The following is a 26,088-nucleotide window of genomic DNA, read 5'->3' as shown; positions in this document are numbered from 1 at the left end:
AGGGTTTTGAAAGGTGACAGAGTTTTTAATATACAATTCGATATGAAAATGTTTACCACCAACATGGTTGCAGGTCATTGAAAATAATAAGTATTCATTCAATAAAACTGGAGCACCCATCAGCACTTATGGTACCAAAGAGAATGGAAGATGGAGACTAAGACAAAGCATTGGGTTAAAGATTTCTTAGAAAGCAGTTTATAACGCTATAAAATGGGCCGTTGAGAGCAAGGACCAGAAAAGACTGAAGACTTTCCACTTCCATTTCCCCCACCCAGAAAACATAATAAAAGTTACTAAAGAAGTTATAGGAACCTAAAACAAAAGTAAACCTTCACACTACTACATTGATGGAAAAAAAATGCTGGCTTTTAGAATAGGGTAAAGAAAATACTAAATTTATTTTCTGAAGACTGTGACCACAAGGTTTTAAAACGAAAGTTGATAACATTGATTATCTTGTTACGATGGCACTTGTCTGATATTGGGATATATTAGGCAACAGCTGCACCATCAGTTCTTAAAGTTGCTGTATTGAAAGTAGGGAAAATGAGGAAGCATAAAGATTTAAGCAACTTTGACAAGGGCCACTTCAAATAGTTTGACAACTGGGTCAGAGCATCTCTAAAACAGCTTGAGGGATGTTTTAGGAATGCAGTGGTCAGTAACTATCCAAAATGGTCCAAGGAAGGCCAAGCTCCAAGAAGGTCATTGATGACAAATAAATTCTTGTGGGAAGATAAGCTACTAAAGCACAAAAGTTAATAATGGCTATGATTGAAAAGTATCTGGGGCTGCAAAGCCACAGATTGGCCATAGTGCCCAAGTCATCCCTGTTTACTGCTGAAAACTTCTACACCGGACATGTAAGCACCACAACTAGACCATGGAGCAATGGATGAAGGTGAACTGATCTGATTAATCATGTTTTCTCTTATATGGTGTAGATAGGTGCATGTGTTTGACTTAGCTGACAAAGATATAGCACTGGGATGCATTATGGAAAGAAAACAAGCAAACAGAGGCAGTGCTATGCTCTGGTCGATGTTCTGCTGGGTTTTTACATTCACATGGATGTTAATTTGATACCAAATACTTTTCCAAATATTGCCACTAATTAAGTATTTTTCTTCATGGCAAGAGTATTAAATAATGGCAGTGTCTTTTTCTGCAGGATAATGCTTTCAGCTACATTTTAGAAATTGTTCAGGAATGGTTTGACAAACATGGCAAAGACTTCTCCAGATCTCAATCTAATTAAACATCTTTGGGATGTGATAGAAAAACAATCCCTGGAGGCCCCACCATGTAACTTAAGGGTCAGGTAAGGTGTTGGTCTTGCTGCGCACATGTCTCAAATGGGTCAAAGTTATTTTGGCAGCACAAGCGGATCTAAACAACATTAAAGGTGGTGGTGCTACTACAGGTAAAGGGCATTATACAAAGAGTTAAAAGTCCCCAAACACATATTCTGCACAGTCTATCAGGTCAGAGCTCTTTAAGCACCATGGGGAGCAACCAATTATTGGGATTTAATGTTATGGCTGACAGCATATTTTCCATTATATGTATATAACACGAGCTTAGGACTTTGGTTGAAACCAATGTTAAAAAAGGAGGAAAAGTGTACTAGTTGCAACCCTGTTGAGATTAGAAAGTTATTACCACAACAAGGATAGGAATTGTGGTATTTTTCCTATGCAGTAAAAGCTATCTATCAAAACAGATTCAGACAGTCATTAAATCTAGTAAAGGGTCAGAAGTAATATACCATTCCTTCTCCAGAGAGGTATGCGGTGTTAATAATGACCTCACTGGGCACCAGCCAGCCAGATCTGCTATAATATTATTTATGTTTGATTTAACCAAGTCAATATGAATAGTGCATATGGCTCAGCCCTGTGGCCATTAAACACATCGGCAGCATCTTGCTGTAAATGGCAAGAGACTTGTGGACAGGATATAGTTAATCGGAGTTGTTGTGGGGTTTGCATACTCATTAGCGGAGACAGCTTGGCTGTTAATTGTAAACATGTAACGAGCTGCGGTGCAGATTGCAGACCGGCCAGCCACTGCCAGCTCTGCGTTTCATCTATGATCCCATTTTATTCCAGCGCAAAATTAACCCTTCGTTACCACAGCCCTGGAGGGTCTTTTCAGCACCATGAACCCATCCGAGAAACCCATCACTGTGAGGGACAAGCACAGATTTCATTGTTTCACCTGCTAAAGAGACATCTGTGGAGGGACGTTCCATTGATGATGCCGCTTTTTTTCGTTAATAGGGATTTTAACCTCCTGTTAATAAAAAAAACGTTGTAATGCAAACAAAGCGATTGTGAAGATTATGCATGAACTGAAGCTGATGACATTTCATGTCTGTAACGTGACATAAATATATCAATAATATAGAATTCAAGCCAGTATGGCTTTATTGGGTTTATTTTACCTAGCAGAAGAATCAAATATATATGTATTTTATATATTTAATGTAAGTCACAAATGTCTAATAAATCCCCTGTTTTAAACATAAAGGACCATGATAAGATTGATGAATTATTAAATGTTGGCCATTATGGCACTAAGGTTTTCCTATAATTCTGGCCGGCGGATCTCATTTGGACGCTAACCAGTTAACCGCTATAGTGTGTCGGATTTTTGCTAAATATCAAAGAACAGAGCATTACAGTCTCCTCTGGCAAAGAAGTGGAATAGCTGCTTGTGACCTGAATTTCACCCCGTACCTATGAAATTCAGTGCACACTCCTTCTGTAGAGACATTGCTTCCAAACGAGTCAGAGAGGAGGTGAGATGCATGCTAAGCAAGGCTCCTGCAACCAGCTGCCAGCCGCTCCGCTCTGCGTTACTGGCACATCCCAGAATTCTCTCTTATTTTCAGATCAAGTGCTTAGAATGCAGCCTGAATTACATTTATTTGGTGGCTTTGTTTACACAGAGAGCGGCTGCATATTAAACTCCAGTATCTCATCTTTCCAAACATGCATTTCTATGCCAAGTTGTGCATTTCCAAACAGACATTTAATAGCATAAGCAAGGGAGGTGGAATCCCCCTCCCCAGTCAGCATTATTCAGACAGGTTTGTCCTGTCTACAGACCTTCAATCATGCCAAGTTGTAGCTGTGACACATTTGCAATGTTTGAACCCTTTTGCACTGAGTTGTTCAATGGCACCAGAATATTTCGGTATTAGACACGTAACCTGCTGGCTAAAATGTTGTGTATTACAGCTGAGACAGCAGTGTCGTATGCTAAGAATTTAAAAGGGACAGTGCACCTGGTATATAAAAAAATATATTCTAACAAATCTAAATAATCAAAAATAGGAGTTCATAATAGGTCTGTGCATGCGTGTACATTTATTTTCAACAGGTGCATATGGCGGGTATGAAAGCAAGATACTTTGCTGCCTAACAATTCTATAGAATATAATATAGCCAGTGCCTTTGCACACTAGACTCTTACATGTGACTGGGGTCTCTAGGAAAGGCTTTGGTGGACTAGAGTAATTTAGTACTGGTCAGGCTACAGGAGCAAGACCAGCGCCATAAATGAGCCAACTGCAGATTGGTACAATGGGATTCCAAGAAAGGCTAGTAACAGGGTGATCGAAAAGGCAATATAAATACATCTGCTCTCCAGAAAGCGTCACTCTGTCTGGAATTTAGAAGAGCGGGCAGCTAACTTCACAGGCTCGGTTCATCCAGGGAACTTGTCTAGTGCGATATTTTACTTATAAAATATCACACTAACCCGACAGTGCAGAAAAAACAACTGAGAATTGTTTGGAATTCTCATTGACATAGTACACAGCTACACTGTGCTTTCCAAGACCACTTTTTTTGTCAGATCATTCTCCATCCCTGGTGTTTTGGCGGTGCTATATTGTCTCTTCAGCACAAAGAAAATGTAAAATGCAACAAATAATTTTCCCCATTTTTAACTTAAGTCATACTGGATATTCTCCCTTATTAAATAGCCTATCCCACATGCTTTAAATACTATCCACTATGTGCTATTACCGCTCTATATTTCCTGTAACGTCCACAAATTTAAATCGACACAGGAATGTTTTTCAATTCTTGCATTTAAGTGATGTATATGGAAACCGGGTAATGGAAGACTACTAAAAGCATTTGCAGGGAAAAAAAAAACCTGTTAAAACCGTCCAAAGAACCTTTCCCCTATATGCCGACTGCACAAAGCTAATGAATATGTATAAATATTAGAAAAAAAATCCCCATTTAGGTGTATAGACATAAGGCAGAGATATCCTACTGAGTACAAAAAAGTTAAATGTAAATAAACTGTTTTAACCTATAAGAAGCAGGGTATGTTATATTAAAGCATTTAAAGACCTCATATTGTGTCTTATGGGTTAAACCACTTTTTATTGTCACCTTTGCACCATTTTTTTTTCGTAAACATCCCCCTGTGCTTTTCACAAGTCCTGACCTGTAACACAAAATCATCCTAGTAAATGGTTAGTTGCGCACTCCGGCTTCCCTCCAGCTGCTCTGTCACAGATCTGTGCGAATGTGATCAAATGAAACCGAGAAATCGATAAATGATTGCATTGTCAGTAACCTGCTCCCAGATCAGTCATGTGCCTCCAAGCATTTGATAATTTGTAATAGATTTGAGCTGCAACTTTTGTTTAAGAATGTCATCGATCGCGCGTCCACACCGTCCTCACATTCTGGCTCTGTTCTGATTGGGAAGCACTTTATACATTTCTGATAGCTGTATGTACTAAACCCAGTCAAGACATAATACAATAAATAAATTCCATTTAGTCCCTATTTGATTATCCATTTTAATTCAAGTGGATATATTTAACTCTGGAATGCTGCACATTCATTTTAGATGGCCCCATATACTTGTGATAGGGATTTTTTATTATTTTTCTTTAGATCAAACTCTTCACCTGTCTGGTCCAATGGCTGGTAGATAAAAGGAATGTTACCATAAAGTCTGTATTTCAGCTATCACTTAAACTGCATTTTCTGGTCTCCTTCATCCTTCATTTCCCATTTGGTCTGTTTGAAGCCCTTTCTAGTCATCTAATATGCCAAGTCCCGTTAGCCTACAAGATCTGATTTTTCGATTACAATTTTCTATTGGTCTGAGGGCAACATAATCTTAGTAGTAAGTACAATGCTTCCTCAAATCACCTTGTTAAAAAAAAAAAAAAAAAAACTCTAAAAAGATTGTCAGCGTTTTAGGGGTTAAGTCAATTCTGTGTGGACCCATGGTAGATTATGAAGCAGTGAATTAGGTTAGCAGGGACTGCTGATTGCCTCTGACCAGCACACTGCACCAAAGGCCATCCATCACTTCTGTTGACAGCACTCAAGAGTGGCAGGAATAGCGGTGCAGCACCGGGCAGCAGCATTACTGCTCACAAAAATGCTATTAGTAACCCATGTGCATATACCACAGGCAAAAGTTTTAGACACATCTAGCATAAAGAAGCCCACCTGGTCCCTGCAAGTCGGGAAAGTGGTGAGAAACACAGGAAATTAGATTATGGCTCGGATATAGCTTCTTTGTATTGGAGGATGTGATAGTCCTATTCTTCTTGGTTACTGCAATGACATTAGGGATAAAGTAAAGCAAACAACCTGCGTAACCTTGTGCTCTATGAGGTGCTCTCTGTACAGGAAAATGTTAACATAGATTGATGAGCTTTACAGGTCAATAGGTTTTCATATGGTATGTGTTCATGCATCTTGGATGATCACTGCGGCTGTATACAGGGAAATACTTTGTCATTTGTAGAAACAAGAACCATGCAAAACATATACCTGTGCTTTGACTTTGGTGATCATGAATGACCTCCGGTGAGCCCCTCACTAGGCGAACAGCAATCATATTAATGAGTTGGTCAGCTGTTTATAAATTATTTTACTCTCTTATATAGAGAGTAAACATTAAGCAATAACCAAGAATGGCAGCCATTATCGGGCTTGGGCTTTCGATGCACTCAATGGAGCTGCTTCATAACAATTGGCCTGGTCCCTTTTTTTTATACATAAGCTACGCTAGGTTATTTATTTTTGAAATAATCATAAAAGTTGATGTAATTGAAGATTGTATTTCTCATGGGCACTACAAATTTAACCTGCATTAAAGAATTCTGCTCGATCGTAGCCACAGCACTTGCTGATACGGACACAAACTTAGTCGTGGCAGGCAGAATGAGATGTGACAAAACAGTCATCTTTTTCCCTTTAATTAGGAGAGAACGGTTTACATAAGCAATGAGGCTAGATGGGCTACTTTATTAGTGCAATAAAACAGTCTGCTTGTGCCCCTTGCCTCACTGCACCTTCTAGACATACATTAGGACTTGTAACAAGCCATCCGCCTCATCTTATTGCTACCCAGGCTCTTCCCTGTGCACACCAGGTTCTAAAACAGAAGATGCCAACAGCACAGCATATGGCAACAGCAGAGCTGGAATCACCTGCTACCAATGAGTAAGTCTCTCCCACCACACAGCGGTGGTTAGTGAAGCAGCAGAAATGATGCTATAAAAATTTCAGGAGAAGGAGAAAAAACTTTCAGGAAAGCCAAACTAATAGGATATAAGGAGTAATAAAGAAGGTTTAATTCACTAAGGCTGGAAAACTAATTTTACATAAAGGAAATTACAATGACATCTTATTTTTACTTGTCCATTATCTAGTATTCCGTCTTTGTAGTAAGGTACACTGGTAGGTTCATCTAAAAAAGATAATGGTGCTGTTGGAAGCCATAGCTCTGCGCCATACAAAATTAGACGTTTGCATATGTGGCTTTGGAATCTGCCTATAAAAAAAATGGATATGCGTTATTGTGTATAAAATCAGTTTTTTAAATTTTTTTCCACTATCTAAAAGTTTTTATTTTATTTTTTTAAGTCCCACAACTTTCAAAATCTTTTAGAATCCTCTCTACAGTATGGTTCTTCATTATCACTGCATGGTCCTTCCTCTTCTGCTGACATACAGTATATAGCTGCAGAATTTTTTTTACCCTGCAGAATCCTTAATTGGTGGTCCACAAAAGCTTGTCAGGTGATTGCCATTCAGACAGGAGCTACTTTATTTCCAATGACCACTCAGTGCTATCATCTGCTGGGCCTACATAAAGGAGAAAGCTATTTCAACATTTTCAATACTGAGTTTTATAAGACAGCTGAAGAGACTTCTGCACATGTGTGTGAAAGCAGAATAGGAGTCTAACACATATGCCTGCCCTGCCCAGGAGGACCTACTGGTCAATCGTGCAAAACAAAACTGATTGACTGCATAGGACTGGAATGAAAATGTGCATACCCATCCTTGTACTAAGTGAACTATTACAGTACTTCTACAATGGTAAACCATAGCAAAAAGTAGTAGGATCTGGGAGATTGTTTTATGGAGTATACTGAAATTTTGAAACATTACACCTATTATTTATTTTTTAATGTGCTATACATTATAAGAACCTACGGTAATAGTGGGAATTTCCCTTTACGATAAAAAGCTCAACAATATAGACTAAAGACTTATACATTGTCTATAGGTTGTGTTTTCCATTATTTGCTACTCTCTATATCTGATTCTGTGTTCAGCATGATCACATCTAAGGGTATAGATGTTGTCTTATTAGCAGCTGTAAAGTGTATTGTGGCTGCAGCCACTACCACCATCCTTAGAGGAGATTATTTCTACCTTGACCCATTGAATGTTCCTAGACAGTATCGATATAAAGATGCAGATACAGGGACAGAAACGTTCCTTAGTAACTGGTGTCCTTTTATTGAAAAGCCTCAGGGGAAAGGACCCATTTGATGAAGCATTTTATATACTATGTGCACTGAGGATCTTAGAGGTCTCTTGGTGTCTTGAAAGTTCCTCTGCATTAAAAGTAGAGAAGGTCATGTGGTTACAAAGCGATTTTATGTTTTCGTGTTCTACTGCTATGACACCATTGGTTTATTGTGTATGCTCTTCTGATAGGTTTTCCTTTTTTCTCTTGTTTTTGTATGAACAAAAATAGTCAGATGGCATACTTTATCCTCTTTTGGAGGACCTGGATTGCTATTTTACGTTTTTACAACATTTATTGTACTTATGCTCATGTGTATATTACCAATAATGCCTTTTGTCAATATAATATTTTGGAGAGCTTTAAAAAAAAAAAAAAAAGTCAGCAGTGTTAAAGGAGATCTACAGCAAAAAAAAACGTATCCCCTAGCCACAGGATAGGGGATAAGTAGCTGATCACGGGGGGGTCTGACCGATGGGGGCCCCCCACGATCACCGGGACAGGACACAGGCGCTCAGTGAGGAGCGTGTGCTGCGTTCCATTCATTCCTATGGGAGTGCCGAAAAGACCCGAGTACAGCTCTCAGGCATCATCGGCGCTCCCATAGGAATGAATGTTGTTCACTGGTAGACGACATACTCTCCTGACTGAGAGCAGCGTCTTGGAGCTGCACTCCCGAGGCTGCAGACATAGGTCACATTGACACTCACTGCCAATCACTGGCCGCAGAGGTGTCCTGCCTCCACCAATGATTTGCCGAGTGGATTTATGATGTATTGTCTGCAGTTTGAGGAAGGCTGCAGGGGAGGTCAGTATTGGATAAAAATGGGTAAAAATTTAATCAACACATTTAAATACATTTTCCACATGGATAAAACATGAAAAGAAAACCTGCACTGGGCCACTACCAAGTCTTGGTGCTCCCTTTCCCCATCCGACTCTTTCTTTACACCATATTACAGGAGAACAGTAGCCATTTAACACTACAATGACACAGCAGTGTCTGGCTGCATGATGGCATGATGTGTTACACATGTAAAATCAGTGCATAAAGCAAACAACATGGTAACAATATTACAGTACGCAGTAAAGCAATTATTTGTTTACAATTTACCTCCTGAAGAAAGGGGCTGTAGTTATGCTGTGATCAGTGATTGGCTGAGCTGGACAGTTCCTATGGAGACACCATGCCATCAGAAACCAGGAAGAGCAGGAGCATCGGGGTACCAGCTGCAGGGCCTTGGGGCAAGTGTGTATATGTTATTTTTTATATTTATTTTTTTGAACCCACTAAACCCTTAAACTTTTAATTTTATGTGTAAACTGAAGTGATTAAAACATAGTGTGATATTACATATACTTGCGAGTCCTTAGTGCTGAGGTGAAAGATATTGTGATAAATTAGGAAATAAATTGATTTGCAGCAACTAAAAGCTTCATCCAAACCCCTTCATGAAAGCACAGGTGTGATTTTAGGACATTGGAAGCTTTTGCTTTACATGGAGTATGAAGGTCACACAAGAAGCGGTAACGCAATGAACCCTCCATCTGTTCTTTGTTAAGTTCCAGAGTCACTTGGCAGTTCTGAGCGGCAGAGGCTTTTTTACAAGCAACTCAGGAGTCACTTCTACCTCATCTGTGAACAGTTCCAACATTAAAATTAATTTCTAAAAATACAGTACATATTACATATACACAAAACAAACAGGCTATAACATACATGATCTGATCCACACTATAACACATACACATACACATGTTACCAAGTGAACAACTGGAATGAGCATGGTAAATATTACTGTAGTGTATCTGGAACTATTCTGTCAAATACTAATATCCAGTCTAATTACCCAGTCAGTAAATGCAATACTCCAAGCTCCTGGAGCTGTGTCCTTGCCACACCGTCCCATCCTTTGTTGGCTTGTGGGTTCCTAGGGGATGGATGCATGATACTTTTCACTGTCACCTCCATCCCTTCTCCAGCCAAGGCTTTTTTTGCTCGTTGCTCCGAAAACCTTCCAACTCCAATCACCATTTTGACCCCAAGTGTTTTGACAACTTGACATAAGGCTTCATCGCAAATTTCTAGGAGCGAGTCCCTCTGTGCTTTAGGAAGATCTGTTGGAGTAAGATTCTTTCCGGACTGATTCATAAATATGAGAGGGCAGTGGTTGTGCACAAAGCAGTGTTTGAAAAAGGTTTCAGGTTGGCCACAGATGGACTTAAAGAAACTCCAAAATCGAGCACCACTCACTTCACTGTTGGGACAGTCAAAGCCACGTATAGGTCTTTTTGGATGCTCTATTTCTGGTTTATAGACATTTCCACCAATCTTAAGCCAGTCACGTACATGCTTAACTTCCCCAAATGGAACCTGAGAAAATATGGTGTATACATTACATAAACATAGATTTTTTTCACGTCAGTAATCTTTGCATGTTTCATCCATTGTCCTGTATCAATGCTGCTATCAAGCAGTACACTAGTACGTAATCTGCTCGAGGATATCTTATCTGTCATAGGTCATCTCCAGTTTTCTATGACAAGTTGCAAGTTTCCTTTGTTACAAAGTCACACTGCATGCCCCTGCATTCACAAGTGTCAGATAAAATGGTTCAATAACTACAATCTGATTGCCATTTTTTTTTAAGATGCCAGAAAACTGGCACAATGCACTGATAAATACAATGATCAACCATAACATGAAAACTGCTGACAGGTGAAGTGAATAGCGTTTTTTTTCTTCATTACAATAGCACCTGTCAGGAAATGACTAAAGGTATGGTGAAGCGGCCATCATTAGCCGTGCTCAATGCCTAAAACTGGTCTACGTAAGGACAATCTGTGAGCTGCAGCAGGATAACGGCCATCCAAGACTCACTGATGGCGTGTGAAGGCTAGCTTGTCTGATCCCAGAAAAAAATCTACTATAGAACAAACTGTTAAAAAAAAAGTCAATGATGGTTATAATAAAAAAAATTCAGAACAAACAGTGCACCACAGCTTGGTCAGAGTGCATATGTGACACCTGTCTACCATTGAAAAAAAAACAGCAATGGGTACAGTGGTGTGCACGCATCACTTATCTGGTGAAGAGATGGCACCAGGATGCATTATGGGAAAAAGACAAGCTGGCATAGGTTGTGTGATGCTCTGGACAATGTTCTGCTGGGAAGTCTTGAGCCCTGGCATTCATGTGGATGTTATGTTGACACATACCACATACCTTAGACCAGATACATGCCTTCATAGCAGCGGTATTCCCTTATATCAGTGGCCTCTTTCAGTAGGAAAATGCTCCCTGCTACAAATCAAACATGTTCAGGAATATAGAACATGGCAAAGAATTCAAGGTCTTAACTTTAAATCCCCCAGATCTCAAGGTAATAGAGCATCCAGGGGATTCATAGAGGTCACATCTCACAACTTATAGGACTTTAAAGGGGTACCCTGGCCCCAAGACATCTTATCCCCCCAATAAGCTTGCATTTAGGGGGCGGGGCATGACATCACAAGGGGCGGAGTCATGAAGTCACGATACTCCGGCCCCGTGGTCATGAGGCTTCAGACTCTGAGCCTAAAGCGCTGTGTGCAGCTGAGACAGGAAGGTGCTGCATGAGAGATTGCTGGGGTCCCCAGCGGCGAAACCCCCTTTGGATAGGGGATAAGGTGTCCTAGGGACAGAGTACCCCTTTAAAGATTTTGGTGTTGGATACCACAGGACACCTTCCTAGGTCTTGTGGAGTCCAAGCATTAATGGTCGGCGCTGGTTTGGCAGCACAAGGGGGTGGCTGTACACTATTATGCAGGTGATTTTAATCTTATGGCTGATCAGTTTATGACCTAATATGTTTTTAGAAGATAGTTGTCTAAGAATAAACCAATGACTGAGGTGATGTTGAACATTTTGAGAAGTAAAATGTTTGTAATATTTTATGCGCTACTTGCAGCTCTGATATACGACATCATTAAAACTAACTTTTTTCCTCAGGTTTATTGTGTGAAAAATAGACTTAGGGATCCTTACATAATATTCCTATTAAGGAATTAGGGCAATGGGATAAAACCACTTGTTACAATTTGGTTAGCAATTGCTAGCGACTTGTAGCCACATAATTCTTCCCCTAAGCTCAGGTATGACGCAGTTTGGCATGATCTCAAAATTATCACACAGCTTAATAAAGGAATGGGGCAGAGAGGTGTAACCAATTATCACAGCCAGCAAGACTGTCTGACCTTTTCATATAGTGTCATTCCTCCCACTCCCAGTCAGTCTCTCCATCTGCCATTAACACATTTCTTGCTCTTTTTTTTTTTTTTTTTGAGCATCAGTCTCTGTGTCAGGCCTGGTATTTATAGAGCTGTGGATACAAGTGAGTAGGGCAATGTTGGCAGAACTGGTATATGGCAGGTATAGTCATAATGAAGTAAACCGTGACAGATTTATTACAGGGAAGAAATGGATGAACAAATGCGTAACAAGTGTCTGTATCAGCGATGAGTTAATGGCGCAAAATCCTTAAGACACTTTTTAATAGAGCAATTTTATGCAGGTTAATATGGCACCAATGCAATTAAATGTAAAAAAAAATCAATCAATTTGTCCCCTTGGTACATGTTAACCTCATTTACTGAGGATCTTACCCCTGTCTGAGCCATGCCGAACGGTCCAGGGTTCATTCCTAAGAAAAGCACTTCCTTTCTGGATTGGCAGTATGTCCGGACATAATTCTCATGTGGGTCCCAGGCATACAACAAGGGGTTGTACACATACTTCACTGGATCCTGAAATCGCAGATTCCCCAGTTTCAAGTTCAACTCTAGTTCTACCTGTAGGAAGCCATTAGCGGGACTCTCCTCGGCATACTGCTCCTTAGGTACATCAGACTGGGGCTGAGCCACATACATTCCTTCTCCTAAAGAACACAAAGGTCTACACTTAGCAGATATGTTCACTCATCAGGTTTTACAGTATTTTATTGTAACTTTTGCTTTACACCACACTGTACCTCTAGAGCTATTTGAACAAATGACGCAACAGCGTGCACCATGGCCATTTGTCTAAATATAAGCCATTTTAAAAACGGCGCCTAAATGGCTGAATGGAAAGCTTATCTCTTGGCTGATTTCAGCTGTATTTAGCTGTGCCATATGAAACGGAGATTCCATTTAGACATTTGTATTCTGTGCAGGTGAGTACCCACCCCACCCCCTCCCCAGTACCCACCTTTCTTTTTCCTATTCTATACCTCATGTGATTTTTACTATTATAATTGGAATAATGATAAAAAAATAAAGCTTATACATATTTCCTTATACGGTGCTCTTAGGCGATTAGTCTGGCTGTCCCACTGGATCCTTACCATTTGGTATTTGTACTAGTATTTCTTTTTATTTTGTTGATGCACAATAGTTATTCAGAGTGCTGCACGATAGTCATTTGTGAAAAACACTCTAGAGGTACGCTTTAAGCCACTTCTTAGTTAAATGAAAAATATTTCTAATACACTTTGTTTAAAAAAAATGAAGTTTTCTATGTTTTATTTGTGCTTAAAAAAGCTCAAGAGCACATTTTCCCTCAACTCATACACAGACTTTGGACCAAAGTCCGAACACAGGAAGTGCCGCCTGGAGTGCTGAGGTGGGGGGGGGGGGTGTCCAACCAACAGCATATGGCAGTTATGTGTGAGAGGAGCTATGATTGGATGAGGCTGGACACCCCCCCCCCCCCCTCAGCATTCCAGGCGGCACTTCCTGTGTTCGGACTTTGGTCCAAAGTCTGTGTATGAGTTGGGGGAAAATGTGCTCTTCAGCTTCTTTAAGCACAAATAAAATATAGAAAACTTCTTTTTTTTAAACAAAGTGTATTAGAAATATTTTTCATTTACCATAAGGAGTGCAATAGCAAAACATTTTTTCATGAGAGTGACCCTTTAAGTGTTTTCTAAACAGTGTGTCTCCAGCTCTTACAAAACTACAACTCCCAATATGCTGGGAGTTGTAGTTCTCCAAAGGCTGGAAACACACTGTTTGAAAAACACTGTCTGTAACAGGGAGAGCAAGTTAAAAACAAATATGGCCACATAGCTTCCACATTGTTTATCATCACACAGTTTTCTGAGACTCCTGAACAGAACATCTTCCAAGCTATGCAATGGCACATAGTCCTGATTCTAAATAAATATTCAAGAAAATGAAGTATTTCTCACAGAAAAGGATTGCCGTAACACATGTTTTGCTATATGTTTTGCTATATGTTACATGTTTTGTTTAATCCCTTTGTGTGTATTGGAACTAAACCAAAAAAAGGGAGGAAAAATAATAGCAAATTGGACATAATGGCCCTCATTTACTAACAGGATCCCGACACTTTTTGTCGGGTTTTTCGCCAGAATTCTATCTGCGCCAGAATTTGCGCCAACCCGACAAAATCAAAATCACTCAGAGTGAAAAAAAAAAAAACTACAAAAGGGGCGTTTTTCCCGACAAAAGGGGCATGTTACCGACAAAAAGAGAAAAAACCCTCCGAGTGTGAAGAAAACTCACAGGAAAACCTGTGAGTTTTGCTTCACAGAAATTACTCAAGACAGAGTAAATCCTGCTACCCCCAGCATGGAACAGGGTCTGTTCCATGTTGGGGGTAGTAGTACAGGGGCTGAGGGATTGATCGCACCGGGTCTCACTTCTGAGACCCGATCCGATCAAAAGTTATTAAGCAGGGGAGCGGGCGGCATGTTCCAATCCCCTGCAATGTACTGTAAACTTTCATTTTTAAATTCCCCACCAGAAGCCCTGAATGGCCGGGCCGAGGAGCCAATCAGGGATCCTGCCAGGGTTTTAATATACAAGCGCTGTGGTGGGCAAAGATGTATAGAATTGTTGGGGGGGGGGTATATATCTGGCCCCTCCAGCGTTTCTATATATATTTCCCCCTGGTGCGCTATATCAAACTTAGTGGCTGCTGCGCTTGAATAAATGTACTGCCCCCCCAGTGCTATTATATATCTATACTGACCCCCGCTGCGCATATTTATATATATATATACTGCCTCCCCCAAGCTGCGCATATTAATCTTCATCTTCCCCCTCCCCTGGCTGCCAATGAATGAAAACTCTAGCGGGGAGCGGAGGGCTGCTGCCCGCTCTCGCTGCTAAGAGTTTGTCATTCGTAGTGGGCAGCAGCTGCATATCACAGCATACATATACAAATGCCGGCCCACCGCTATGAATGACAAGTAAGCTATTGGCAGCAGCAGCGAAGCCTCCGCTCCCTGCACTGCTTTACTTGTCATTCATAGCGGTAAGCCAGCACCTGTATATATAGATGCGCGGTAGGGGTCAGACATATGGATATATGTCTGACCCTCACAGCATCTATATATACAGGTGCCGGCTCACCGCTATGAATGACAAGTAAAGCAGTGCAGGGAGCGGAGGCTTCGCTGCTGCTGCCAATAGCTTACTTGTCATTCATAGCGGTGAGCCAGCATTTGTATATGTATGCAGTGAGGGTCAGACATATATCCATATGTCTGACCCCCACAGCATGATATGCAGCTGCTGCCCGCTATGAATGACAAACTCTTAGCAGCGAGAGCGGGCAGCAGCCCTCCGCTCCCCCGCTAATAGAGTTTTCATTCATTGGCAGCCAGGGGAGGGAGAAGATGAAGATTAATATGCACAGCTTGGGGTAGGCAGTATATATATATATATATATATATATATATATATATATATCTCTCAATATGCGCAGTAGGGGTCAGTATATGCGCAGTGGGGGTCAGTATAGATATATAAAAGCGCTGGGGGGGCAGTACATTTATTCAAGCGCAGCGGGCACTAAGTTTGATATAGCGCAGCAGGGGTAAAGATATATAGAAACGCTGGAGGGGCCAGATATATACCCCCCCCCAGCGATTCTATACATCTTTGCCCCCCACAACGCTTCTATATTAAATCTCTGCCAGGAGCCCTGATTGGCTCCTCGGTCCCGGCCATTCAGGGCTCCTGGTGGACTGGTGGGGAATTAAAAAATGAAAGTCTACAGTACATTGCAGGGGATCGGAACATGCCGCCCGCTCCCCTGCTTAATAACTTTTGATCGGATCGGGTCTCAGAAGTGAGACCCGTTGCGATCAATCCCTCAGCCCCTGTACTACTACCTCCAACATGAAATAGACCATGTTCCATGATGGGGGAAGTAGTACAAGCACTAATGTAGTCAGAATTTGCAGAGACTTTCTTCTGTCGCACAGAATACATTTTGTGCGACAGAAAAAAACCTGCGACAGAAAGGGAAATTGGGCGACAGATTAGTAAATCACAGGGAAAAAAAAAGGACGAGTACACTGAAAAAAAAAAAACCTAACCGACACTCCAGTCTTTGTAAATGAGGGACAATGTCACAGTGCTCAACATTATCAAGAAGTTTGCAACCCATGGCACTGTAGCTAATCTCCCTGGGCTTGGACGGAAGTGAAAAATTGATGAAAGGTGTCAACGTAGGATAGTCCGGATGGTGGATAAGCAGCCCCAAACAAGTTCCAAAGATATTCAAGCTTTCCTGCAGGCTCAGGGAGCATCAGTGTCAGCACGAACTATCTGCCGACAATAAAATGAAATGAAACGCTATGGCAGGAGACCCAGGAGGACCCCACTGCTGACACAGAGACATAAAAAAGCAAGACTATATTTTGCCAAAATGAACTTGAGGAAACCAAAATCCTTCTAGAAAAACGTCTTATTTCTAATATGAAGGCCCCTCAAATTCACTTCAAAACTGAACTGGTCCCTGAAAAATTCCTACTTAGAAAATTTCTAGAAAAATTGGAAAATTGCTGTTGAACTTTGAAGCCCTCTGATGTCTTCCAAAAGTAAAAACATGTCAACTTTATGATGCAAATATAAAGTAGATATATTGTATATGTGAATCAATATATAATTTATTTGGAATGTCTATTTTCCTCACAAGCAGAGAGCTTCAAAGTTAGAAAAATGCAAAAATGTCAAATTTTTTATGACATTTTTTAATTTTTCACCAAGAAATGATGCAAGTATCGATGAAATTCTACCACTATGATAAAGTAGAATATGTTACACACACAAAAAAAAATAAAAAAATCTCGGAATCAACTTCATAAGTAAAAGCATCCCAGAGTTATTAATGCTCAAAGTGACAGTGGTCAGATGTGCAAAAAATGCTCTGGTCCTTACGGCCAAAATGGGCTTGGTCCTTAAGGGTGCGATCACACTACGGAATTTCCCGCGAGACCCGTTCACACTGCGGAATTTCCGCGGTGGAAAATTCCTCCGCTAAAATTGTTCAGCACAAAGAAAGAACATGTTCATTATTTGCGTGGATATGCGAGCAATGCATAATAGTCAATGGTGGCCGAAGCAGCTCCGGCGGCGCCCGCCAGGCGGAATCTCCACTCGTGGAATTCAGCGAGCGGAGATTCAGTAGTGTGAAGAGGTTAAAACATATATTTGATTGTTTCATATGGACAACTGCTTTCTTTTTCCTTGGCATGTTTTTAAAATGTTTTACTTATTATGTCTTTAAACATTCTTATTCTCTACCTTATTCTCTCTCTCTCTCTCTCTTTCTCAATCCCTTCCTTTCTCCCTCTCTTTCACTCTGGCTGATGATTTTTTATTTTTGGTAAACAGACAGGAGTAGTAATCTTTTTTTAGACCTGGTCAGGAGGTGGTCTAGATGTGCGGGTAGATTTTGCTCCATTTGCGTCAAAATTTGTGCAAAAATAAAAAACATGCAGATAATAATTTCGTGACCACAGGATCCGTCACTTAAAAAAATGGTCTAGCAACACCAAAAGGTCAAAATGACTGATTTAAAAAAAAATTAAAAACGCAATAAAACTCCTGCAATTAGCGCAAAAATAAAAAGAGTTTGCAAATGTAGACCAAAAAAGCATTGGACCACAATGATAAATAACACCCTTATTCTCTATCCTTTGGGGACTTAAAACCTGCATAGATGAAAAGCAGAGCAGTTGCACAAAACAGCCAGTCAGGTTGCTTATTTCATTTTTCAGGCATAAAAAGCAATCTGATTATAATGGTCCAACTATGATAAATCTCCCACATAACTTTTTTATAAAGCAACTTTTCCCCACACGATTCTATGATTTACACTGGCTTCCTAAAAAAGCACCAACTTTTTTTTGCAGTGGCCAAGTGTAAACGTACTCTATACCCGGTTTCAAATTATTATGCAAATGACATTTTTCTCATTTACCTAAATCATTTATGGAAAGAACAGTCAGCATCATTCTCATGTTATCAACTATTAAGAGTACAATTAAAATGTTATTGAACAAACCTCCAAATGATAACAGAATTTTCTTTAATCTTAAGGACCAGGCCAATTTTCACTGGAGGACCAGAGAGTTTTTTTGCACATCTGACCACTGTCACTTTAAGCATTAATAACTCTGGGATGCTTTTACTTTTCATTCTAATTCCGAGAAAGTTTTTTCGTGACATATTTTACTTTAAGTTAGTGGTAACATTTTGTCGATACTTGCATCATTTCTTGGTGAAAAATACCTAAATTTGATGAAAAAATTTAAAATTTTGCATTTTTCTAACTTTGAAGCTCTCTACTTGTAATGGAAAATAGACAGGCCAAATAAATTATGTATTGATTCACAAATACAATGCTGGATATTTACTAATCTAGTCTATTCTGGGTATGCTTATAGACCAGCGCATGTGGTAGTCTCCTGTCTATTGTGCTCTTAATTTATCAAAGGTCTCACAGCCCTTGATAAATTCTGTGCTCAGACTTCAGGGTCTACAGCTTAAACTGCATTTAGACCTGCTCCAACATGGTCTGACATTTCAGCGTATTTTGGGCAGATGCGACTTGTCGCACAAAAGTCGCACTTGATAAATTCAGCACCAATGCATTTTCCAATGCATTTCCGTCTAAAATATACTTGCATGCATCATGTTCTAAAAATCCTCTACAGCAAAAGTCGCAGAAAAGTCGCACATATTTAGACTGCGACTTTCTGTGCGACAAATTTAGACAGGAAAAAACTGTCTAAATCCTTTGATAAATCTCCCCCACTATGTCTACTTTATGTTTGCATCATAAAGTTCACATGTTTACTTTTGGAAGACATCAGAGGGCTTCAAAGTATAGCATCAATTTTCCAATTTTTCACAAAAGTTTCAAAATCGGAATTTTTCATGGACCAGTTCAGGTTTGAAGTGGATTTGAAGGGACTTCCTATTAGAAATACCTCATAAATGACCTCGTTATAAAAACTGCACCCCTCAAAGTATTCATAATGACATTCAGTAAGTGTGTTAACCCTTTAGGTGTTTCACAGGAATAACAGCAAAATAAAGGAGAAAATTCAAAATCTTCATTTTATACACTCGCATGTTCTTGTAGACCCAGTTTTTGAATTTTTACAAGAGGTAAAAGGAGACAAATCCTCTCAAAATGTGTAACCCAATTTCTCTCGAGCAAGGAAATACCTCATATGTGTATGTCAAGTGTTCGGCAGGCGCTGTAGACGGCTCAGAAGGGAAGGAGCGACAATGGGATTTTGGAGAGTGAGTCTTTCTGAAATGGTATTTGGGGGGCATGTCACATTTAGGAAGCCCCTATGGTGCCAGAACAGCAGAAAACATGGCATACCATTTTGGAAACAACACCCCTCAAGGCACGCAACAAGGGGTCCAGTGAGCCTTAACACCCCAAAGGCGTTTGATGACTTTTCGTTAAAGTCAGATGTGTAAATGAAAAAAAAAAATTTTTTCACTAAAGTGCAGTTTTTTTCCCCAAATTTACAATTTTTTATAAAGGGTAATGGGAGAAAATGCCCCCCAAAATTTGTAACCCCATCTCTTCTGAGTATATAAATACCCCATGTTAGGACGTAAAATGCTCTGCGGGCAAACTACAATGCTCAGAAGAGAAGGGGTCCCATTTGGCTTTTTGAAAGCAAATTTTGCTGAAATGGTTTTTGGGGGGCATGTCGCATTTAGGAAGCCCCTATGGTGCCAGAACAGCAAAAAAAAAAAAAAAAAACACATGGCATACTATTTTGGAAACTACACCCCTCAAGGAATGTAACAAGGGTATTTCATGACTTTTTGTTAAAGTTGGATGTGTAAATGAGAAAAAAAAAATTTCACTAAAAAGCAGTTTTTCCCCCAAATTTTAAATTTTTACAAGGGGTAATAGGAGAAAATGACCCCCAAAATTTGTAACCCCATTTCTTCTGAGTATGGAAGTACCCCATGTGTGGACGTTAAGTGCTCTACTGACGCACTACAAGAGGAGGAGCGCCATTGAGCTTCTGGAAAGGGAATTTGTTTGGAATGGAAGTCAGGGGCCATGTACGTTTACAAAGCCCCCCCCCCCCCCCGTGGTGCCAGAACAGTGGAACCCCCACATGTGACCCCATTTTGGAAACTACAACCCTCACAGAATTTAATAAGGGGTGCAGTGAGTATTTACACCCCACTGGTATTTGACAGATCTTTGGAACAGTGGGCAGAGCAAATGCAAAATTACATTTTTAATTTTCACAGACCACTGTTCCGGAAAACTGTCAGACACCTGTGGGGCGTAAATGCTCACTGTACCCATTATTACATTACATGAGGGGTGTAGTTTCCAAAATGTGGTCACATGTGGGTGGGGGTCCATTGTTCTGGCACTATGGGGGCTTTGTAAACACACGTGGCTTTCAATTCCGGACAAATTTTCTCTTCAAAATCCCAATGGTGCTCCTTCTCTTCTGAGCATTTTAAATCCACATATGGGGTATTTATATACTTAGAAGAAATGGGGTTACAAATTGTGGGGGGCTTTTATCCTATTTTCCCTTGTGAAAATGAAAAATGTAGGGTAACACCAGCATTTTAGTGAAATTTTTTTTTTTTTTTCCCTTTTCCCATCCAACTTTAACGGAAATTTGTCAAACACCTGTGGGGTGTTACGGCTCACTATACCCCTTGTTACATTCCGTGAGGAGTGTAGTTTCCAAAATGGGGTCACATGTGGGTATTTATTTTTTTGCGTCTATGGCAGAACCGCTGTAAAATCAGCCACCCCTGTGCAAATCACCAATTTAGGCCTCAAATGTACATAGTGCGCTCTCACTCCTGAGCCTTGTTATGCGCCCGCAGAGCATTTTACGCCCACATATGGGGTATTTCCGTACTCAGGTGAAATAGCGTTACAAATTTTGGGGGTCTTTTTTTCCCTTTTACCTCTTGTGAAAATAAAAAGTAAAGGGCAACACCAGCATGTTAGTGTAAAATGTTTTTTTTTTTTTTTTTTACACTAACAGGCTAACCAACTTTTCTTTTTCATAAGCGGTAAAAGGGGAAAAAGCCCCCCAAAATTTGTAGTCCAATTTCTCCCGAGTACGGAAATACCCCATATGTGGCCCTAAACTGTTGCCTTGAAATACGACAGGGCTCCGAAGTGAGAGAGCACCATGCTCATTTGAGGACTAAATTAGGGATTGCATAGGGGTGGACATATGGGTATTCTACACCAGTGATTCCCAAACAGGGTGCCTCCAGCTGTTGTTAAACTCTCAGCATGCCTGGACAGTCAGTGGCTGTCCGGAAATGCTGGGAGTTGTTGTTTTGCAACAGTTGGAGGCTCCGTTTTGGAAACACTGCTGAACAATATATTTTTCATTTTTATTGGGGGGGGGGGGGGGGGGGGGAAGAGAGTGTAAGGGGTGTATAAGTAGTGTTTTACCCTTTATTATGCGTTAGTGTAGTGTTTTTAGGGTACATTCGCACTGGTGGGTTACAGTGAGCTTACCGCTAGGAGTTTGCGATGCGGCAAAAAATTTGCCGCAGCTCATACTCGAAGCAGGGAACTCACTGTAAACCCATCCGTGTGACATGGGGGGCAAACCTCCAGCTGTTTCAAAACTACAACTCCTAGCATGCACTGACAGACCGTGCATGCTGGGAGTTGTACTTTTGCAACAGCTGGAGGCACACTGGTTGGAAAACCTTCAGTTAGGTTCTGTTACCTAACTCAGTATTTTCCAACCAGTGTGCCTCCAGCTGTTGCAAAACTACAACTCCCAGCATGTACTGATCGTCGAAGTGCATGCTGGGAGATGTAGTTATGCAACAGCTAGAGGTACGCAACTACAACTCCCAGCATGCTGAGACAGCTGTTTGGGCATGCTGGGATTTGCAGTTTTGCAGCATCTGGAGTTCTACAGTTTAGACACCACTGCACAGTGATTTCCAAACAGTGGACCTCCAGATGTTGCAAAACTACAAATGCCAGCATGCCCAGACAGTAAACTGCTATGTGGGCATGCTGGGAGTTGTAGTTTTGCAAGATCTAGTGGGCCACAGTTCACAGAACAGTGATCTCCAAACTGTGACCCTCCAGCTGTTGCAAAACTACAAATCCCTGCATGACAGCTGTCTGGGCATGCTGGGAGTTGTAGTTTTGCAACATCTGGAGGCCAACAGTGTAGAGACCACTGTATAGTGGTCTCAAACTGTAGTCCCCTAGATGTTGCTAAGCAACTTACCGGCTTCCGTCGGATCCAGGGAGCCGTCCTCTTCTGCCGCACGACATGCCACCCGCGCCGATCTCCGACACCGATCCTCGCCCGCAGGGTAAGTGGATCTTCGGTGCTGGTCCCCTTCATTTCCCCGTCCTTCCCTGCCTATTGTGGGTGGGCAGAAAGGGAAAAACAAAAAAGTTAACCCCCCCCCCCACCCCGATCTGCTATTGGTGGTCGCGTCTAGACCACCAATAGCAGGGAATGGAGGGGTGGCACCCCTACCACATCACTCCTATCCCTTCAGGGGGATCGTGGGTGTCTTGGACAACCGCGATCCCCCTTATTTTCCGGGTCACCATAGACCTGTAATCGCAAGTGTGAATCCACTTGCGATTTGCGCCGATCGCCGACATGGGGGGGTCTGATGACCCCCCTGGGCATTTGCACGGGATGCCTGCTGATCGATATCAGCAGTCACCCCGGTCCGGTCCCTGTACGGTGGTACGCCCTTGGTCCTTAAGTACCAGGGAGAAAAGGCGTACCTGTACGCCCTTGGTTCTTAAGGGGTTAAACATAAACTTACAATGCACTGTTCCAAATTATTACGCACAGTGGTCCTGATTTACTAAAACCCGAGTGTTTAATGTGTAGTGTTTTTCTTTTTATCTTCTTTTTTTTCCCTCCGATTTACTAATCTGTCACCCGTCTGTTTTTTTTTGTCGCATGGGTTTAAATCTGTTGCACAAAATTTATTCTGCCCCGACAGGCAGTATTGCCAAGATGATTACAGAAACATCCAATTAAAGATAAGAAAGTGAGAAGCAAACACACAGAACAGATTAAGATATATGGGTCCAAAAGAATTTTAAAAAGTTGTACAATGTAACATGTTGAAAGGCTGCATTCACACAGCCGTCTGTCTCTGTAAATTCAGACTACATTAGTGCTCATACTACTACCCCCATCATGGAACAGGGTCTGAGGGATTGATCGCACCGAGTCTCACTTCTGAGACCCGACGCGATCAGAAGTTATTAAGCAGGGGAGCAGGCGGCATGCTCCTCCCCAGCGATGTACAGTGTACTTTTACTGTCATAAATTCCCCGCAGGGATCCCTGAATGGCCGGTACTATATATATGCGCTGCAGGGAGCAGGACTTATATATAGAAGCGCAGCAGGGGGGCAGACATATACCCCCCCCCCCCCCAGCGATTCTATATATATATATATTTTTTTTTTTTTTTCCCCACCGCAGCGCTTCTATTTGAAAACCCCGCCAGGAGCCCTGAGTATTGGCCATGCAGGGCTCCTGGCGGGGAATTTAAAAATGAAAGTGAAAGTACACTGTGCCGCCCGCTTCCCTGCTTAATAAATTCTGATCGGATTGGGTCTCAGAAGTGAGACCCGGTGCGAATCAATCCCTCAGCACCTTTTACTATCGCCCCCAACATGGAACAGACCCTGTTCCATGAAGGAGTGTAGGATTCACTCAGTTTTGAGTAATTTCCCGACAGCTCAGAGCTGTTGGGTTTTGGTGAAGCAAAATTCACAAGTTTTCCTGCGAGTTTTGTATCAAACTCAGTGTTTTTTCTTTTTTGTCGGCAACACTCCCCTTTTTCGGCTACCCACACCTATTTTGACAGGTTTAAAAAACACTGAGTGATGGTATTTTGTGTTGGAAATTGTGTTGCACAAAGTGTTGCATGGGCTATGCAACACAAATTTGGTCACACAACCCGAGAAAAAGAGAGTCAGGTTGACATTAGTAAATCAGGGCCAGTAAGTTTCAAAGCACTTTATAGGTAGAACTGAAAATTGTCATTTGTTGTGTTTGCAGCATATTTACTGAAATCAAGAGCTATTTCAATCAAATTTTGAACAACATTTTAACTTTTTAAACATTTGAACAGGTTGCGTTACATTTTAACATAGGACCCTTATTTGATAGCAGCTTCACAAGTCTTGCATCCATTGAACTTGTGAGTTTGTGGACAGTTTCTGCTTGAATTTGTTTGCAAGATGTCAGAATAGCCTCCCATAGCTGCTGTTGGGATGTAAACTGCCTCCCACCCTCATAGATCTTTTGCTTAAGGATGATCCAAAGGTTCTCAATAGGATTGAGGTCAGGGGAGGATGGAGGCCACACCATGACTTTCTCTCCTTTTAACCCCATAGCAGCCATTGATGCAGGGGTATTCTTTGCAGCATGAGATGGTGCATTGTCATGCATGAAGATGATTTTATTATGGAAAGCATAGTTCTTCCTTTTATACCAGGGTGGAAAGTAGTCAGTCAGAAACTCCACATACTTTGCAGAGGTCATCTTTACACCTTCAGGGACCCTAAAGGGTCTTTTCCCATGATTCTGGCCCAAAACATGACTCCACCACCGCCTTGCTGACATGGAAGACTTGTTGGAACAGGATAGCAGTCCACCATCCATCTGGACCATCCAGGATTGCACGGCACTCATCAGTGAACAGGACTGTTTGAAAATTAGCCTTCATGTATTTTCTGCCCAATGCAGCTGTTTCTGCCTGTGAGCATTGGTTAGAGGTGGCCAAATAGAAGGACTCTACACCTTGATGTTCGTGGGACTCCAGAGGCACTAGCAGCTTCAAATATCTGTTTGCTGCTATGTAATGGTATTTTAGCAGCTGCTCTCTTGATCCGATGCATTGATCTGGTGGAAATCTTCCTCAAGGTGCCTTTATTTGCACGAACCCGTCTGTGCTCTGAATCAGCCACAAATCTCTTAATAGTGCGATGATCACGCTTATGTTTTCATACCTCATCCAAGGCATTGAACTATTTCCCTCTTTTCGGCAGCAGAGAGATCCTTTTTCTTCCCTATATTGCTTGAAAATGGTGCTCTGCTTAATAATTTTTCCTTACATTGGGCTCACCTGGCAATCTAATTCTCACAGATGTTGGAGATGGTTTTCAGGGATCAAAAGAGCCCTGATACACAATGCCATCCATGAGTTAAACTGAAAAACTAAATATTTAATCCTTGTGACACTTAAATAGAAATTGCATAATAATTTGGAACAGGGTGTAGATGGAGCACATCGACATGAAAACCTGGAGATTTTGGTGAAGAAATGGTGGAGGAGGATTTGGTACAGATTTGAATTTCCATATTGATTTCACAATACTGTAAATACTTAACATATACTGACATTCTGCAGATTAAAAAATCAAAAAATTCCTGCTGTGTGCAGATGAAATTTATAAAACGACATCTGGTTTGCTGGTATTATAATCTGCTGTTCGAATTTCTGCACAAAAAAATCCTCCCCATATCCCTCTAGTGTGCATTTTTCCTAATGCTGTTGCTCTGTCCTTCCTGCTTTAGGCCACTTTCAGATGAGTGTAATAGAGCTGCAAGTCCTGAAGGGACTACAAATCTTATGACCCAAACTGAGAGCATCATAGGGAGCTCAAAGCTGTAATACTGACACAGAAATGCATCCATGTTATGCTTGTCTGATACTGGTGTACACTGCAGTTCAGTTTTTTCAAACTGACTGGTATAAGCATACACCTCACTATTAAAGGGGTATTCCAGGATTTTTTTTATTTGACTATGCTACAGGGGCTGTAAAATTAGTGTAGTTCATAATATAGTGTCTGTACCTGTGTGTGATGGTGGGCTCACAATTTTTCAATGATTTTAACCCAAATATTTATTTTAAACAGCATACAACATTACTCAGATCTCAGGCTTTC

At 41.1% G+C, this 26,088-nt stretch overlaps 1 protein-coding gene across 11 annotated transcripts in view; it reads right to left on the bottom strand.

The window, feature by feature from the left end:
• Positions 1-5,662: 5,662 nt before the first annotated feature.
• Positions 5,663-26,088, bottom strand: part of SMUG1 (single-strand-selective monofunctional uracil-DNA glycosylase 1) — a 32,524-nt gene continuing 12,098 nt past the window's right edge. For 6 of the 11 annotated variants that reach the window (XM_056562801.1, XM_056562803.1, XM_056562802.1 and 3 more), the window contains exons 2-4: positions 12,463-12,734; positions 9,669-10,192; positions 7,925-9,057 (exon numbers count right to left, since the gene is read on the bottom strand). In XM_056562801.1, the coding sequence (XP_056418776.1) occupies positions 9,012-9,057; positions 9,669-10,192; positions 12,463-12,734 (842 nt within the window). In that variant the 3' untranslated portion in view covers positions 7,925-9,011. The other 5 variants (XR_008889684.1, XR_008889685.1, XR_008889683.1 and 2 more) reach the window with 5 other exon arrangements.

This window comes from Hyla sarda, chromosome 2 (assembly GCF_029499605.1).
Source record: "Hyla sarda isolate aHylSar1 chromosome 2, aHylSar1.hap1, whole genome shotgun sequence".
Taxonomy (NCBI): Eukaryota; Metazoa; Chordata; class Amphibia; order Anura; family Hylidae; genus Hyla; species Hyla sarda.
The sequence above is the reverse complement of the archived record's forward strand: the minus strand, read 5'-3'. Positions and strand labels throughout refer to the sequence as shown.